This window comes from Scaptodrosophila lebanonensis, unplaced genomic scaffold (genome assembly GCF_003285725.1).
Source record: "Scaptodrosophila lebanonensis strain 11010-0011.00,11010-0021.00 unplaced genomic scaffold, SlebRS2 tig00000061-arrow-pilon, whole genome shotgun sequence".
Classification (NCBI taxonomy): domain Eukaryota; kingdom Metazoa; phylum Arthropoda; class Insecta; order Diptera; family Drosophilidae; genus Scaptodrosophila; species Scaptodrosophila lebanonensis.
Genome location: NW_022060554.1, coordinates 9171673 through 9188372, shown reverse-complemented (window position 1 = coordinate 9188372; position 16700 = coordinate 9171673). Strand labels below are relative to the sequence as shown.

At 40.2% G+C, this 16700-nt stretch overlaps 1 protein-coding gene across 1 annotated transcript in view; it reads left to right on the top strand.

Annotated features, from left to right (window-relative positions):
- The first annotated feature begins 831 nt into the window (after positions 1-831).
- LOC115624516 overlaps positions 832-16700 on the top strand; it is a 30955-nt gene continuing 15086 nt past the window's right edge. The window contains exons 1-3 of the mRNA XM_030519231.1: positions 832-954; positions 11430-11666; positions 14063-14421. Coding sequence (XP_030375091.1) covers positions 11590-11666; positions 14063-14421 — 436 coding nt within the window. The 5' untranslated portion in view covers positions 832-954; positions 11430-11589. The remainder of the gene's footprint in view (positions 955-11429; positions 11667-14062; positions 14422-16700) is intronic.

The following is a 16700-nucleotide window of genomic DNA, read 5'->3' as shown; positions in this document are numbered from 1 at the left end:
CAAAATCGACAACTGACCACTAGAGACATTGCTGATGCTGTTGGTATTTCAGACAACTCTGTTCTAAGAAAAGTTTTATGTCTCGTAAAAGGCAAATTTCGTTTGCTCTAAAAACACAATAGGTCTAGTACTCGTTCTCGATGACCGTTTTCTTAAAAACAAGACGTGTGACTCCACTCTATTTAATAAATAGAAAATAAATTTCATTCCAGAAAACGATTTTCCTGACTCCTTCATGGTATACCACGAATGATGTAAGAGTAGGGTTATGTCAATACCTTTCTATAAACGGCAGATGGAAGCATCTGTGACCCTATAAAATATACGGATATATTCGTAGTCCACCCATTTAACCCTCCGTATAAATCAAACTTGGTACCTATATTCTCAGAAGGATTTATTCAAAAAATATGTTGAAATTTTGAAAACACTATATAATTATTATCTCTGATGGCGTTAGAATATGAAGCAACTAACGTTCAACCGCTCCTGGCTAATTCCAAAGAGCTTTTCTCTTTGAATTAGTCTCTTCTCTTCTCTCTTCTTTTTCGGAACTCAGGTTGTTCATGTCGTATCGGATTAATATCAAAGGCGGTGCAAAGTACTTCAGTGCCAAACCAAAACACACAATCACGCACGAACGTCGCGCCGTTGTCGTGGTCTTCGGCACGAACCGAAAACACGCAACGATGCTTGCCGTGCTCTGGCGCAAGGCTCTGAGCGAGGGCGAACGAGCGAATAGGCGGCCGTGTTAGTTCTTTGTAGACATTTTTCCGGTACGGACGCGCGTTTTACGGCACGCAGTTCTTTTTATTTGGCCCAAACGCTTCCATTTAATATCATTAGGGGCAATGCGGCATGGTCGTCGTGGCAGTCGAGGACGTGGATGTGTCGCTTAAAAATTAAACAAAATGTCAGCGCATGAAGTGCAAATAATGAAAAGCAAATGAAGAAGTGCGTAAATTATGATATCTCGTGCAACTGGGAGTTTAGAGAGAGACTTGATGGCCGTTTGTGGGCGTTTTGGTTGTTGCTTTTTTTTCTTCATTTTTTTAATAAAAAGGAAATCGTCGCGCTCTTTGTGTATGATTGTGTGGATGTATGTTTAGGCGAATGGGTGTATGCGTGTGTTTGTGAGCCTTTGTGTGGCGTGTCCTGATAACATCGCAGAAAGTAAAATTAGGGCAAAATGCTTCTGCTTCAGTGGCAGCTCGAGACGAGCCAAGTCGTGTGCCTGCCGAGTATCCTGTATGTGTGTGTGTGTGTGCGTGCTGCTCCCCGCCCTGCTTAAAGTGCTATCCTCACAGCCTAATTAATTCAATGGGCGGCGGTTGTGTTGCGACTCTTTAAACCGAAAAAAAGGATGCCCACGGCGGCTTTAATTGAAATTTTATTTTCTGGCAGCCCCAAAAATAATTAAAACTCGACACAAAATTTCAAATGGATTGAATTGAATTGAAAGAAATTGTATTTTAATTGCAGCAAATGATTATAAATAAGCTTAAAATGCGGGAAAAACTACAAATATACAAATATTAAGTGCACAAATCCAATTTTAATACGCAGGCCAACATGTCGTCTAGATGTACATACATATATCCACGTTGCTGTTGTTTTTCTTGTTGTTGCTGCTGCTGTCGGTTCTTAAAAATAAATTTTCCGTTTTTCAATGCTAAGCAAATTGCGAAAATTGTCAAACGCCCTACGCGCATCAAAGAGCTGAAAAGAAAGAGCAAAAGAAAATGCGAACATTAAAAATCGGAAAGCACAAAAACAAAATCAACACAAAATCAAATGTGCGTGTCTTCATAAAATGTTTTCAAATGTGAAATTTATAGTGACTTTTTCCCCCCGTTACCATTTTGTTTATGCAAATATTTAACGCGCATTAAAAATGCACAAAACAAACATTTATGCGTAATAAAAGGATAAAGCAAAAATGTACTGTCGTTTGTGACGGGCAAACAAGTCGACAGAGTGACAAAATGACAAACTGGCAAACTGGCAAGCGGACGGACTAAACTGATTGGGCAAATGGCACCTACCCGAGCCTAATTTTCCCCTCGCCAAGTGAGCTGAGCAGTAGAGACGCGTGCGTGAGCCAGTTCCACTGTTCCTCTCCTTTCCCTCACACCACTCGGCACAATCCAGACAGCTAGGCAGCACTGGTGAGGGGCGGTGAGCAGAGGTGAGGGGAGTTGAGAGACAGCCTCCACCACTCCATGTCATGTGTTGTACGCCCACAACAAACATGACATTTTACTGTTTTTTTTATGCTCACCACATGTCACGACAAAGTTAACTTACACAGGCAGCCGCCTGCCACCAACAACAATAACAATAACCGCAGCTGCAAACACACACATAAACACACTCACAAGGGTTAAATATACTATATGTTCCTGCCGTCATATTTCATATTACTTTTATTCGCATCAAACATGACCGCACACATCGGGTGAAATATTACGCCGACAACAGCCACAATTATGCGAGCGTGGAGCGAGTGGGCGTGGCAGTCAGCCAACCAAGCATTCAAAAGGGTTATGTAGCCTTATCGCATGCCAATCAACCGAATTGAAATTGCCCTCGACGACATTTCTATACACGTATTGCCAGCCTACTGCTATTAATGTTAAATGGTCCGCCTGCTCCTATGCCTGCGCCTGAACCTGAGCCTGAGCCTGAGTCTGAGCCGTAGCCTGGCAAGACGGCCAAAGCAACCCAAGCCTTGCCCCCAATCCCAGTCGGAGCAATGGGCACGAAGGGCACAATTTCGTCTCATAATAGAAACACAAGCGTTGCGACTTTATTGCCGCTACTTGAGCCAATATTTGCACATTTCAACAATGTTGCCTTCTCAACATGCACATTCTGTGTGTGTGTGTGTGTGTGTGTGTGTGTGTGTGTGTGTGTGTGTGTGTCTTTATGTAAGTGTGTGTGCTTTGTGGTCCCCGTACTACCTGTACAAGTATATGGCTACACCAGCACCCCCTACACACACTCGTGCATACTGGAAATGTGCCGTGTAGAGTACCTGTGCATAAAAAGGCGCAATTCAATTTCACCCTTTCCGGTCTGTTACCATTTCAAGTTTCCGCCCCTCATCCCTCCCCCTTCCCCTACCACCCAACCCATCCGTCCCCCAAAGGCATACCCTACACAACAAACATGATGAGGTCGGCTAGTTGTCACTAGGCATGCTCCTATGTAAGTATGTACTATACGTATCCTTGCTCTCATAGTAGGTATGGGTACAAAGCTAAAACTACATGCCTGTCTATTGATGCACGATTTGTGTGGCCCAGCGCCTGAAATTATGCTAAGAGTGTAGTCTCTGACAATGAGCAAAAGGAAATGACTCATTGGTTTCTCATAATGACGCATCCGGCCTGGTCCTTTGTTAAAATGCGTATTCCTATCGTACTCAAGTGCTATTGTTGATAATTTGTTTAAATTGCGCCTCGATTCCGTTCAAAAATGTTGGGCAATTAAATATACAAATTCCAATTTGCTTTCGTCTATCAAGGGTTAACTTGATCTGCAACAACAATGTTAAGATAAGAAATTATAGCTTCAAGTCATTATTTATGTTAAGGAAAAGCTTTCACATAATCCGATTGAGATTTTGCTTCTCGAAATGATTTTCCTTTTAGTTGGTTGCACACTGAGAAATAATCAAAACTAGGTTTTCAAAAACAAAACAGTAACGAAACAATGTCAGCTAAGAAATTCGTATACCACAACTAAACAAGTGGTTTTAAATTCTTTTCTCTAAAAATATTGATTATATAATTTTTCAACCAGTTTCGGCTTAATTGAGATTTTTTTTAAATTGACGTCGGGTTAATTTCCTGTCACAAGATTATGTTTTTTTTTTAACTTATAATAGGTACAAGGTACAGGTACAAGTACCTTGGCTTAGTTCAGTTTAAGTTTCTGAAGACATCGAAGTTACGGAATTGGGAGAGAATTATTTCTCTTTTAATTCTAAATGGGGAGTAACTTAAGTTATTTCATGTTTTGTTAGTTATATCAGTTAGTGGGGAGTTTGAATTTCATGTACGAGATTCAAGACGAACTAAGCACGTTCAATCGAAGAATAAAACAGTTGTTAGCAGTTGTGAAGTGAGCTTCGTAAAATTAACCTAACCATTTGCAATTACGTAATCTGTTTAATTCTGATCTTGCTTAGTATTAGAACATTTTCGTTTAACTTCCGACTTGACAAAAAGACTGATCCTCTAAGGTTTATAGTATTCAACGAAAACAGGCTTCAGAAACTGATTCATTATACGCGTACACACATAGTATGTCAGCATACTTGCACGGACTTTGGAGAAGTTTAGTACTCCTTCCATTCATATAAACAGAAAGACGTACGAACAGACACATCTAGCTGCACTCGCCTTGTCATGCCAATCAAGAATATATAGTATCGGATTCCACAAAATGTCGGTCACCCCTTATCTTATTTGATATAAAAAAGTTCCTTACATCTTACAGCGCATAACACATTAATCAAAATGACAAATAATTTAAATAATTTAGCATTAGCCCTCCCGCTATTCATCCTTCACGTTGTCATAGGGACTATTATGGAGCCCTATTCGTTTAATATCGAAAACTCTGTTTAAGTGCTCATCATCTGAGCCATGCCAAACCTGGAACTTTCTTGCATCCTTAAAACGCTCAAATCGAAAAATAAAATACAAATGTCGCTAACTAACTTGGCTAACCTCCCTTCTATTTTGACTAAGATACCAACAATTCGCCTCAAGCAGTCAACTGAACAGGGAAAGGAAATCCCGTGTGCCTTAGTGCCATTTACATGGAGTATTTTATAACATCAGTCGCATCGTTTAGCCGTTAATATCGCCGCGAAGAGAACATAATGTTCGGACAAGCTCTGCCATCCCTTGACCACGTGCCGGCTGCACATTTCCCGGCATGAAATTACGAAGCCGTAGGCATATGTGCCCACGCCTTTTGGCTGTGCTTGGTGCACTTGGTCCCGTTCCCAGTGCGCACATGGAACGACTCCTCCATGTAATTGTTGTTATTGTTGTTGTTGTTGTTGTTGCTTCTGCAGCTGCAGCTGTGCACTTGAGTTGTGTAGCCCTTTATATTGTTTCATTGTTGTTGGCCATTTTGGCTTTGGCCTCTTTGTGCGCGACTCAACACTCGAAGCGCACGTGAGTAAGTGAATGAGTGTGACGGCAGTGGCGTGGCCATAAGCACGCGATGCACTTGGCCAAGACGCTTTTAGCTTTATTGCCGGGTTGTAGAAGTCTGGGCCTAACCTCTAACACAGCCCCTTTGTCGAGCTGCAGCTGCAACTGCTGGCAATTTCATTGTAAGCCGCCAGCAACGAAATTATTCTCCTGCCCGAAGGCAACAGCGACGGCACTCGAGGGCATATTTTATGACATGTCTGGGAAAATGCAGCAACATGCACCGTCTGCTGAGCTTGCAGTCGACATGCAAGGTACGCCTATAACATCAAATATTTAAGCGCCAGTACTCGGACTTTTAAATAACTTAAAGCCGTTTCGCGTCATCAAATCCGCAGTCGCAGTCATTTATTCAAAGTAAGTCAGCGCCAGCATTTGCCGAGGCTGGAACAAACAATCAGACAGCAAATTGTCTATTTCCTGTGCCTTTAAATGGTTTGCCTGTCTGTCAAATCAATGGGGGGCCCTGTCTGCCACATTCGAGACTTTGACTTTTTCAAGGGCCAACCCAACAGACTCAGGCAGGCAAATCTGTTTCCGGTCTCTTTCCAACTTTTACTTTGAAAAATCACAGGCAACAACAAATCAAATTATCAAAATACATTTTTTTTAAGTTGCGCATACGCCGTGGTTCGCAGATTTTGGACAGTAAAATAAAGCAGCAGCTTTTGCAAAGAAATGAGACCCAACTTTGGCTCTTTGATCTTTTCTTATTTAAGGACAAAAAATGCAAAAAGTTAGACTAGAAAACATTTTTCGTGATTAGATTCACGTCTTCTTCTTGCACGTTACATTTTTTATGTAATTTAATTAATTAATTTAATTTATTTAATTAATTTTTGTAGCCGCCAAGTACGATAAATAAAAATAAAAAAATAAAAGCTTAGCTCGAAGCTAAATTAATTGAGTTTATAGCCTTGATTTTGGCCTAAACAAGGCCACGAGGAAATTCATTGAAATATGAACCTGCTAGCTTTTCATTCATCACCAGTCACACGACCTTAGACATTAACACATTTACACACACACACACGCATCGGGACTGTGACTGTGTGTGTGGGCGTCGACTCCTGCTGCATGGCACTATTTATCAAAAACGAAGACGACGCGCAGCAAAAAACTTTGGCAGGACTCACAACAAGAATAAAAACAAACGTGCCACAAACAAGGCATCGGCCGCGCCACAACTTATCTCCATCAGCACCCTGGCCGTGGAGGATGCCTGCCATTGACGGCACACCCTTGCGTAGGCGACCGAGCGCCCGCCCAGCCATTAGAAGACAGACGGCCGAACCGTTGAACGAACGAACTAAAGGACAGATAGACAGTAAAAACGGCGATAATTTGGGGCAGACGAAACGTAAAACTCAGCCAGCCAGACGACAGGCATCCATCCGTGGGAGCGCGAGAGTAGGGGTGGGAGATGCCCATTGGGTGGCCCAAACGGACCGGCTTTCATTTCCGTTCGCGGAAGTCTACTTTCTCCTTCAAGGCGTATTAAGGATAATCATTATGACGATAAGCGAAATGAGCGCACGAATGATTTGATTTCACTGCTTATGTGGCCGTTGTCTCATCGACGCGTCACAAATGTGGCAACGTCTTCGTCTTAAGCTTCAACATTATCTTCGTCCTTGTCAACCTCTCCATCAGCATCGGCATCGGCATCGGCATCAGATTCAGCATCAACACCAACATCATTGTTAGCGCGTGCTTCCACACTGATTGTGGCGGTTCGTAAGTGGCGAAACAACAGGCAGTATTGCCTGATCGGAAATCTTTAGCATGTGTTGTTTTGGCCCTCATTCTGGTAGTGTTTGCTTATGATTTCGATAACGCACTCAAGTGGCTTTTGCGCTTCTTTTTATTGCCCCAGATGATAAGCCTAAGTAGTAGCCGTTATTGATTTCGGATATATATTCGCATGCACGTAGTAGTAGTTGCAAAGGCCACCACGATATTCTTTTGTTGGGTACACATTTCCTTTGATGTAGCTATCCACTTCAGTTATGCAATTACTCGTCCAGGCAATAGCTTAGTTGGGTCAAATCAGATGGAGTAAAACCTACGACCATATTATTTGAACCATTTTTAGCCACTGAAGCCCCTATTTTTGGCAAGAAAGACGAGATAGGTTTTCGAGTTATGACCATCTCCACCTATATGTTAACTTTTTTAAGTCTGACGGTATTGATCCAAAGAAGAATTCTCAAATTAAATATTTTCCAATATATTTCCAATATTTTCACCAAATTGAACTCTGCTTATTTAATGTAACTTGTTGTAAATTGATGTACCCAATACCCCCGATATCTCTGCCACCAATTTACACATATTTTTAATCAGGTCATAACCTGTGCAATAAGCTATACCACTTTATCTAATTTCATGAAAATCGATAAGTCCTAAGACAACTAAAGCATTCAAAAATCGCATAAATAGAACAAAAATATACCTTACCTTATTGCTTGTACACATTTCCTTTAAAGAAGCTACAAAATATATTAAAATCCATCGAAAATTTCGCGCTTACTGAAAAAGAAAAAATGTCATGATCGTTATAGATTTCCTTAATTGCGGCTAAAATATCCCGATATTATTAAGGGAACTGCTTATAGGTATTAAATAATTTAAAATATACATTGTTTTCTATAAGTTTTTTTTTTTTTTCATCTTTGTTTAATATCTGTCCTATTGGATAATTCTAAAATCTTATGATACCATTTTAATTTTTGAATCAGGCATCTGTCATGATGGCTGCGGCTTGATTCGAGCCGAGTGCCTACTCAGGAACGAACTCACATTGTGGGATTCCGGCTAGCTCGATGAACTACGCCAGGCCCGATATATAGTACATTGTAAATGACACAAAACTTGTGTTGCAGTAAATCAATCAAGAAAAGTGTTATATTACTATAGTTGACAGAATTTGTGAGCTGACAAATACTATGCAACCGTGCAAAATGGCAATTTTCTTAACATTTTCTTATCTTATGATCATAATGTTTATCAAAGAATGTATTAATTTGTGATAAATGTGGCTACTGTAATGCGTAGTATTTCTGAAGTTAATTGCATGGGAGTACAACTTTGAACAGTGATTATATAAAATATGTATATCGAATATAGACCTATTCTGGTTGATGTACAACTTGCTTCAAACTTGTTTAATATTCAATATGTCGGCGTCTTTATTATGTGCCTGCAGCACCGATAAAAATCTCAATCTACTATAGAAGCTGACAATTTGAAAAGTAGCAAACACTTTCATTTCACTCGCTTGGTTTGCTAATCTCTTAAAATTATTCAATTGCTGTCAAAATGGGCTCGGAAATTCAGCCAAAGGCACTTGCCTACACACAAACACAAACTCACACACTATCGAGCTGGGTCGTGCGCAACAATCGCAGTGTGTGGAATATATGAAGAGCTAGGGAAAAGTTATCTCATCCGTTTTTCAGTTGTTTTTTTTTTATAGTTAATGTGGTAGTAGTTGCAGAGCCATCCAACTTTATGACCCACTTTCAAAGTTTAGAACATTTCAAATCCAAACAGACAACGTTGCGTATGCGTGATGTTTATGATGCCTGCCAGGCACTGACAACTGCCAGTTGGGCAACACCCAAAGTTGGGCGTAAAATTAAAGAGTCATTTGAATTTGAGGTCGCAACTTTGCAAACTAACAACAAATTTGCTTTTAATTTACCAGCCCAAAAATTACTTAGAACTTGGAAGCGGCGAAGGGCTACAAAATTTACGAATTCATGAAGCAGCACCATAAATATAAAATAGAACGAAGCAAATATTGACAAGGGATGCGAACAAGTCCGTGTGGTCGGGGCTTGCAAGCCAAGTTAAGCCAAATAGCGTTTAATGAAGCCAAAGCTGGATTGCAACAACGCCATCACTCATACGTCATGTTGTCGCTTCTAAACGAGCAATTTAAATGTGGCTAAGGACTACAGGATAACAAATGGCGTCATCACTTTCCCTTTCATTGTTGGGGTAATGCTGTGTGAGTGACTGAAGGGGTGGTGGTGGGGTTGGGGCTGTCACGCCCTGCAGATGTTGTTGTCGATTTTACTGTTGCGGTTCTTGTTGCAGGTTTTCAAACACATTTAGCAACGTACTCTGCCCTCTCTTCTAGTAGAAATGGCGCGCGTCTACACGTTAACCCAGTTTGACAATGAGGCGCACACACTAACATTCTTGTATATGTATGCATTTACCGTTATTGCATCGTCATACCCATCGTAATCATCACCATCTTTTCTTGTCGCTTCTCTGCGCTTTATTGTGTCAACAAGCGAGGCCAGCGCCCAACTCAGCATTGCAAAAAGCAGACAATGTTGCAGATGCCGATGTCTGCGACCCCGCGGCAGGATGACACAATGGTGAGGGGACTTTATGAATCCTACTTGTGAGCTGTGTGTAGGGATGCGACAACATTAAATGCAAAGCTATAATGCTATTGTTACCGGTATGCAAGGGTTTAAATTAAAAAAAAAAAAAAAAAGCATACATAACCTCCGTCATAGCTTGCCAGTCCGGTCAAAATTTCCCTCTCCGAGTTGGAAATTTTCCTTTTTCTCTTTCTGCCTTATTTCACCTATGTAGACAGCTCTTAAGTAGAATTAAGTTTTCTCCTCTAGTATCTATTTTTTTAGTGGTGTACGTCTATAATGTCTCTTAACATATATGGCTGCGAATCGCGTCGGAGGCAATAATAGACATTACTGTATTGTTATTTTTGAGGCTTTCTTATTTTTTCAAGTTTAAATTATAACTTAAAATTAGTAAACTGTATTGACAGCATTTTTTGTTGAGATATTAAATAAATAAATAATTTTATAATTTTACATAATTTAGTTTATAAACATGCTGCAAAAAATGAACCTTACACTTTAAATTTGGAGTACACAAGACACCCATACTCAACACACTGTTTTTTCTTACTGAAGCTTACTTGCCGAGATTCACAATGTCTCGTGGTTCATTTGTCAGGATTGGAAATTCGACCCACTGTGCTTTGATGCGTGAGTTGTTTTCTATGACGTTTTTCTTTCTTCCTCTTTGGCCTGTGTTGCGGCAACACGCTGAGAACAACAATAACAAGAGCAACAATGCGTACAACGGCACTTTTGTTTGGTGGACGATTAAAAGTTTTAGTTTTATCCTCTCTGCAGCAGTTGCGTCGTCGACGTCGTTGACGTCGTTGTTGTTGTTGTTTTTATCTTTTTACTGTTCCTATTCCATCACGTCATCGCCATCCACTATCCACCATCTACGGCCACACGGCTTCCCTTTTCTGGTTTCACTTTGTTGTTCGTTTTTGTTGTTGTTGCTGTTGGTTTTATTGTTATTCTTGTGGCTGTTGCTGTTGTTGTTCGCGTAATTTTGCGTTGCTACTTACGAGTATTGTATTGTTGCGGACGCCCACAGCGCAAGTCTGGCGCGCATTTTATTGACCTGCTAACCTCAGCGTCGACGTCGACGTCCAAGCTGCGCTACTTTTTCTTGATTTCGAAATCAGCAACTGCCATCAAGAACCCCCCGAAGCGCCACCATTCACTTGGCACAGTTTTCGCACAAGACCCGCTCATCGGGCAGACACAATTACGAGGCAATCAATTGCTCCAGTTGCCAATATGTAGAGTGATAAATATTTGGAGCGCGGTTTCGTGCTCTGTAATCGAACTTGGCAACGATGCCGTTAAAGCATTTTGTAATGGCCGCCTGAATAACTGCCTGGATGCGGACAGGGGTGAGCCTTGGGTGAGGAGTGTGAGAGGCGCCATCGCTCGGGAGCTAGCTTATTGGATATATGTACATATGTATGTGGGTGAAACTTTTTGAATTTACACTGGCATGGGAGCCAGGAGCTGTCACGTAGCAGCAATGAAGTTTGTAGCACATTAAATGCATATTTCCACGCTAGTAGTACCAATAAAGAGAATGCGAGAGAGAATGCGTTTGCGTTTATGTGATTGTGTGTGAGAGAGAGAGAGTAAGGACATAGTGTAAACGGGGGGAGGGGAAATGTGTTCCTGCAACAAACATGCGACAACTTAAGCGCTGACACCTTAAGCGAAACCAAAATGCAGACGCCAAACTGTCAAAAGTGACTCAAGCGAACTTTTCTCCCTTTCCGCCCGTCTCTCCCAATCTCTTTGGCATTCCACTCAACACGTGCAGCAGTGGCCGTAATCAACGCAGCGTAACCGAAAAGCTCCCACTCAGCGGCAACGGCCAACAGACTGAGTAAAACTGAATGACAACTTGAGCAGCCGCCCGGCCGGACAGGACATTGTGCCTGCGAGCAGGAGGAAAGTGAGCAACACGAGGAGCAGCAGCCATGGGCGATTTACAAGCAACCATCGAATTTTCTGTTGAACTACATAAATTCTTCAATGTTGATTTATTTCAACGCGGGTAAGTTAAATACAAGTACAATGACGATTTTTAATATATTGCTTACTTACTTAATTCGACAATAAAGCCCTCAACACTAAGAGAACATTTCGGAGGAGTCGCATATCAAATGAAGATCCTACTAACACAATTCTGTATGACACTCCCAAACAAATCATTGCATAATTCATTGACTCCCTTCTAAGGTCCATTCTTCACAACAAGAATTGTTGTATGACTGCTTATTGATAATATTGTTGTTTAATAATTAAATAGCATGGGCAGGGGGTCAATCTTTAGAAAAAAATTGTCCCACTCAATAGTAGACCATACATTCATTATTATAGCTCGCTATATTTAAAAAATGGAGCTAAGTTGGATTTTTTGAAGATTTTCTGTTAATCAAATGCATAAGTATTTATTTTAAATTTTAATTTGGAAAAAGCTGCTTATATAGCTAGTTCTTTTGTCAACATATAGATATAACTTTCTGCCCAAACATACAGTCACAACACAAACTATACAGGGATTTTTCTGTTGAGATATTAATAAAAAGGCTCAAGAATTACAATAGCTCTAAATATCTTACATTGACTGTCCGCGGCTGGGTTCATAAAAACAAATATATTCTTCCATTTCCAGAACAATCAATAAATATGTTTGGGCAAGGCTTCGCATTATTTTCTACTCTTAAACAGAAAGCCAATAAAAGCTTGTACTCATTGAATTTTTAAGGGCGCTTTAGGCTCACAGCCAAAAGACCAATAGCCCCGATTCAACTCACACTAAAAAATTGCCGTTAAATATTTAAAAATTGATGTTTTCACAACAAACTGAAGTTTACCTTTAACAATTGAATGGCATTGTTCACTTTTGTTCACAATCCGTTAAATATGCATCCATGAAGTGTTGGACAAACACACAAAATGCAACGAACAAATAAACACAAACAATCATAAGGAAGGGGAGAGGGGGAGGACGAATAGCTGCAGTAGCACTAATTGTCTGAATAGTGTTTATGGTATTTGTTGCTGTTGCTGGCCCTTTAAGAGAAACAAGAGCAAAGAAATTGGATGCATGGATGAGGTGGGAAAGGGGAACCACTGGTATTGCGATAAAAATAAAATAAAAGAAAATTCTCGCCAGAAATTTGCGCAAAAAATAACATAAACAATTCAGAGGGCATGCGATGAAAAGAAACTAAACAAATTGTTTCGGCATTTTTTATGTGTTTTCACTGATTTCGTTTTTTATGCCTGCACACCTTATACATACATTCATACATTTATATGTATATATACTTTCGTATATGTACTATACAATCGCATTGTTTGCTCGTCAATTTCGACCAGAGCTGTCCCACTGTACGTTGACTCTCTGATGCTGGCAGCTGCCGATGTCGAGGTGTCAGCGGAACTTATATACGGGTCTTTAAATGTTTTCGGTTACACACAAATACAAATTGGCGTGATGCGAGTCTTAAGCGTGTGAATTTTATGCGAGAACTGGGCGGATTATAAACAAATTTAATGGCCAGCGACCAATTTCACACATTCATTTCCATTAATACTGTCAGTGTTGAATTCTTTATGCTTAATCGCATATACATATAGTATGTATTTTACAGAACAGCACTACGTTTCGGAATCCGAATAACTGAATACAGTAATTTTATTATTAGATCTAACATACGTCTACCGTGTTTATTTATAACAAATCGACCGAATTTTCTAAATTTACTTAAAAGTAATACACGACTGAACTTAAATACGCTTACATTTATTTTGGCTTGTTCGACTTTATTTTTGAAAATCTACTATTTTTTAAACCATGTTTTAAATTAAGTATACAAAAGCTCAGTGTGTAGAAGTAGCTAAGTGCTCTGAATTTTCTGTGAAATTTTTTTTCTGATGACAAACAAAGTTTCCAGTGTAGTCCTTTATTTTTTTAATGACTCCGAACTGAATTTATTGCCATTTTATGAATCATCCTTTAATACATTCTGATACGTCTTTGGTATGGGGAAGGTAATATATTTGAAAAAAGGAACTTTATTTTTCAGTGAAATGATTTTGTTATCGTATTTAAAAAATAATAACTTGGAGAATGTTGGTAATAAATATGCAAAAAGGTAGTTACATATGTTTCGAAAAGCTATGCTGAGTATTTTCAAAATTTCATTGATTCCATTCAATAGTTTAGGGCCTCACATAATTAGTTTTATGATACATATGTAGTACATCCATATGTGTACTTATATAAATACATATACAATGTTTTCTATATTCCATTGTGTAAACTGTGAATATAATGTCCCACTGTACACATCGAATTGCATATAGGTTTTATTCACTGTACAAATATTAATAAACTTTCATGGCAATGGCACCATATGACTAAGCTATTTGTTGTTGCAGCTTGTACCAGGTGCGTTGTGCTCTGCGTGTCTCACCGCGTCTGCCCGTGCAGGTGGAGACAAGTATACCGGAAAGCACCGCCTGCTCGGCTCCGTTGCTCGGAGGGGGGGGTGGCAGCAGTGGAACTGGCAGTGGCGGCATCGGCGTCGGCGTCGGGAGCAAGCAAAATGGCACAGAACATGGCAGTGATAGTGAGCTGGCGGCCCACCAACAACTACAGCAACAGGCAGATGCGCTGGGCAGCTGTACGTCGGCGTGCATAATCAACGGCAGTGGAGCGTCCCGCATCTTTCAGATACTGTATCGGAACGAGGAGGTGGCTCTGCGCGATGTCATCCATTTTCGCAGCCACCTGCTAGGTGAGTAAATGGCCCACGCAAATGAAATGCAAATCGCATAATTTTATATTCTAGCTCGCTAATGTCAAGTTTGTTCTCTTAATTACTGAAAAGTCTGCCACAACTGGTTACCCTCGGTTACCCTCTCCTCTCCTCACCGCACCTCTTCCCGCTCCACTTACCGCATGTGAGTCTCTGACAAGCAACGAAATTGCAATTTGCACTTTTGCTCTTTTGAATGCGACTGCCAAGAATGTTGAACGGCCGCCGAAGTCGGCAGTCGGCAGCCGGCACCGTCAACTGCCGCATTACAAGAATTTCTGGCGGGGCAGCGACTTCTTTTTAACCAAACACGGCGTTGCCAAAAACACATGCAGACTACTCCCTGGGCGCCCAGGGACTGCGGGAGAGCGAGGAGAGACGACGACAATGTTTGGCTGATATTTGCTCGCTCTTCTCGGTTGGCTGCCAAACTTTTGTGCAAAAAATAAGTTTATTGTTCAATTGGAAATATAAATCATTTGTTACTGCGGTGGGACGACCAACTTTTTTGCAACTGTCCGTCTCTCAGAAACTTTGGTCTTTTCGCCTTTAGGGAAAATGGCCACAGGATGCGAACACATGACAGACACATGCGAGAATGTAAGTGGGTTTTTTTGGAACAAGCTAACATGTACGAGTAATTTAGCCTATTGGTGACTATTCTATCAGCAGGCAGATATACTACGAGTATATTCATATACCCCCCAAATACTTTTACAAACAAAACTCTGATGAAAGGAAGACATTCTTCGTACTCCTTTAACAATTGCTGACAATTCGACGATTTTTCAGTTTTATTTGCAAACATTTTTTCATCGAACTTAAATATATAGCAGCTTCAGTATGTATATAGGACGAAGTTGAACTAGAACAGCAACAACAGATTATATGGCTATTCATGGCTATAATTTCCTTAAGAGTCAACTTATCAAGATCAAACTTGACACTACACTCGAATTGAGGGGAAACAAGAGAGAACGCTACAGTCGAGCAAGCCCGACTGTAAAATACCCTGTACTCTCCACAAAAAGGAAAAATTAAAAAAAAAAAAAAAATTTTTTTAAATTAAATTATTAAAAAAAATGAATGAATGAATGAATAAAAATTAATTAATTAAATTAAATTAGAATGTTTATGTTCAGTTTTAACAGCATACATTTACATCACGTACCTATGCGTGTTTATATGCGTGTATGTATGCAGCACAAAGTTGAACCAAAGCAGCAACAACAACAACAGCTGCGGGCAGCGCTGCCGACAGAGCTGCAGGCAGCGCATGAGCAGCGCATGAGCAGCGCATGAGCAGCGCATGAGCAGCGATTTTACTTATGGCTATAACTTTCTTCAGAATTGACATATCATGATGAAATGGCACACGGACACATAAGTACTAACTGGATCTACCTACCAAAATTGATTTCAAAATTCCGAGAATTACGGAAGTTATAAGAAAAAACACGAATTGCGGGGGAGTGGGGGGGTGTATCAGAATATCAAAAATAAACAAACTCGATCTGCCTAGGGCTTATAGGAACCTTGATACCAATTTTGGTTACCCTACCTCTTGTACCTACTGAAATCCTTGCGCTCATACAGACAGACGGACCGACAGACAGACAGACGGGCATGGCTATATCGACTCGTCTTGTCATCCTGATCAAAAATATATATACTTTGTGGGGTCTGCCACGCCTCTTTCTGCCTGTTACATACATTCGCACAAAACTAGTATACCCTTTCACCCTTTGGGTACAGGGTATACAAATGTCTAATCAGCAGAGGAGTAGAAATGAAAATGAAAATGAAATAAACTTGTCCTTTCTCGGCATTTGATTTTAGTGCCGGGATCCTTACGTTTCAATACCCAGTAAATCAGATATATTGATTAAGAATATATAAGATGGCCCATATAGTGGTTTCTTTGTCGTAGTAATTTCTTTTAAAAAATGTATGTCCCGGCTAGCTTTGCAATAACACCTTCGATAACCCAGCTTTCATAAATGGCTTACTCGATATTCGCCTTCATTGCCTGAATCGATAATGGATAGTTCGCATTACATCGGTCCTTCACGGTCACGTTCTTTTTAAATTCTGTCCCTTTTTGTACAATTTTTAAGTTCTGTCCTTTTATTCGATTATACTTGTAAACTTTAACACAAATGGACGAAGTTTAACAATTGTTGTATCCTAACTTATACAAACAATTGCTAGTCCCCTCTACATGAAAAAACTATATACTTTTAAGTAACACTGTTTAA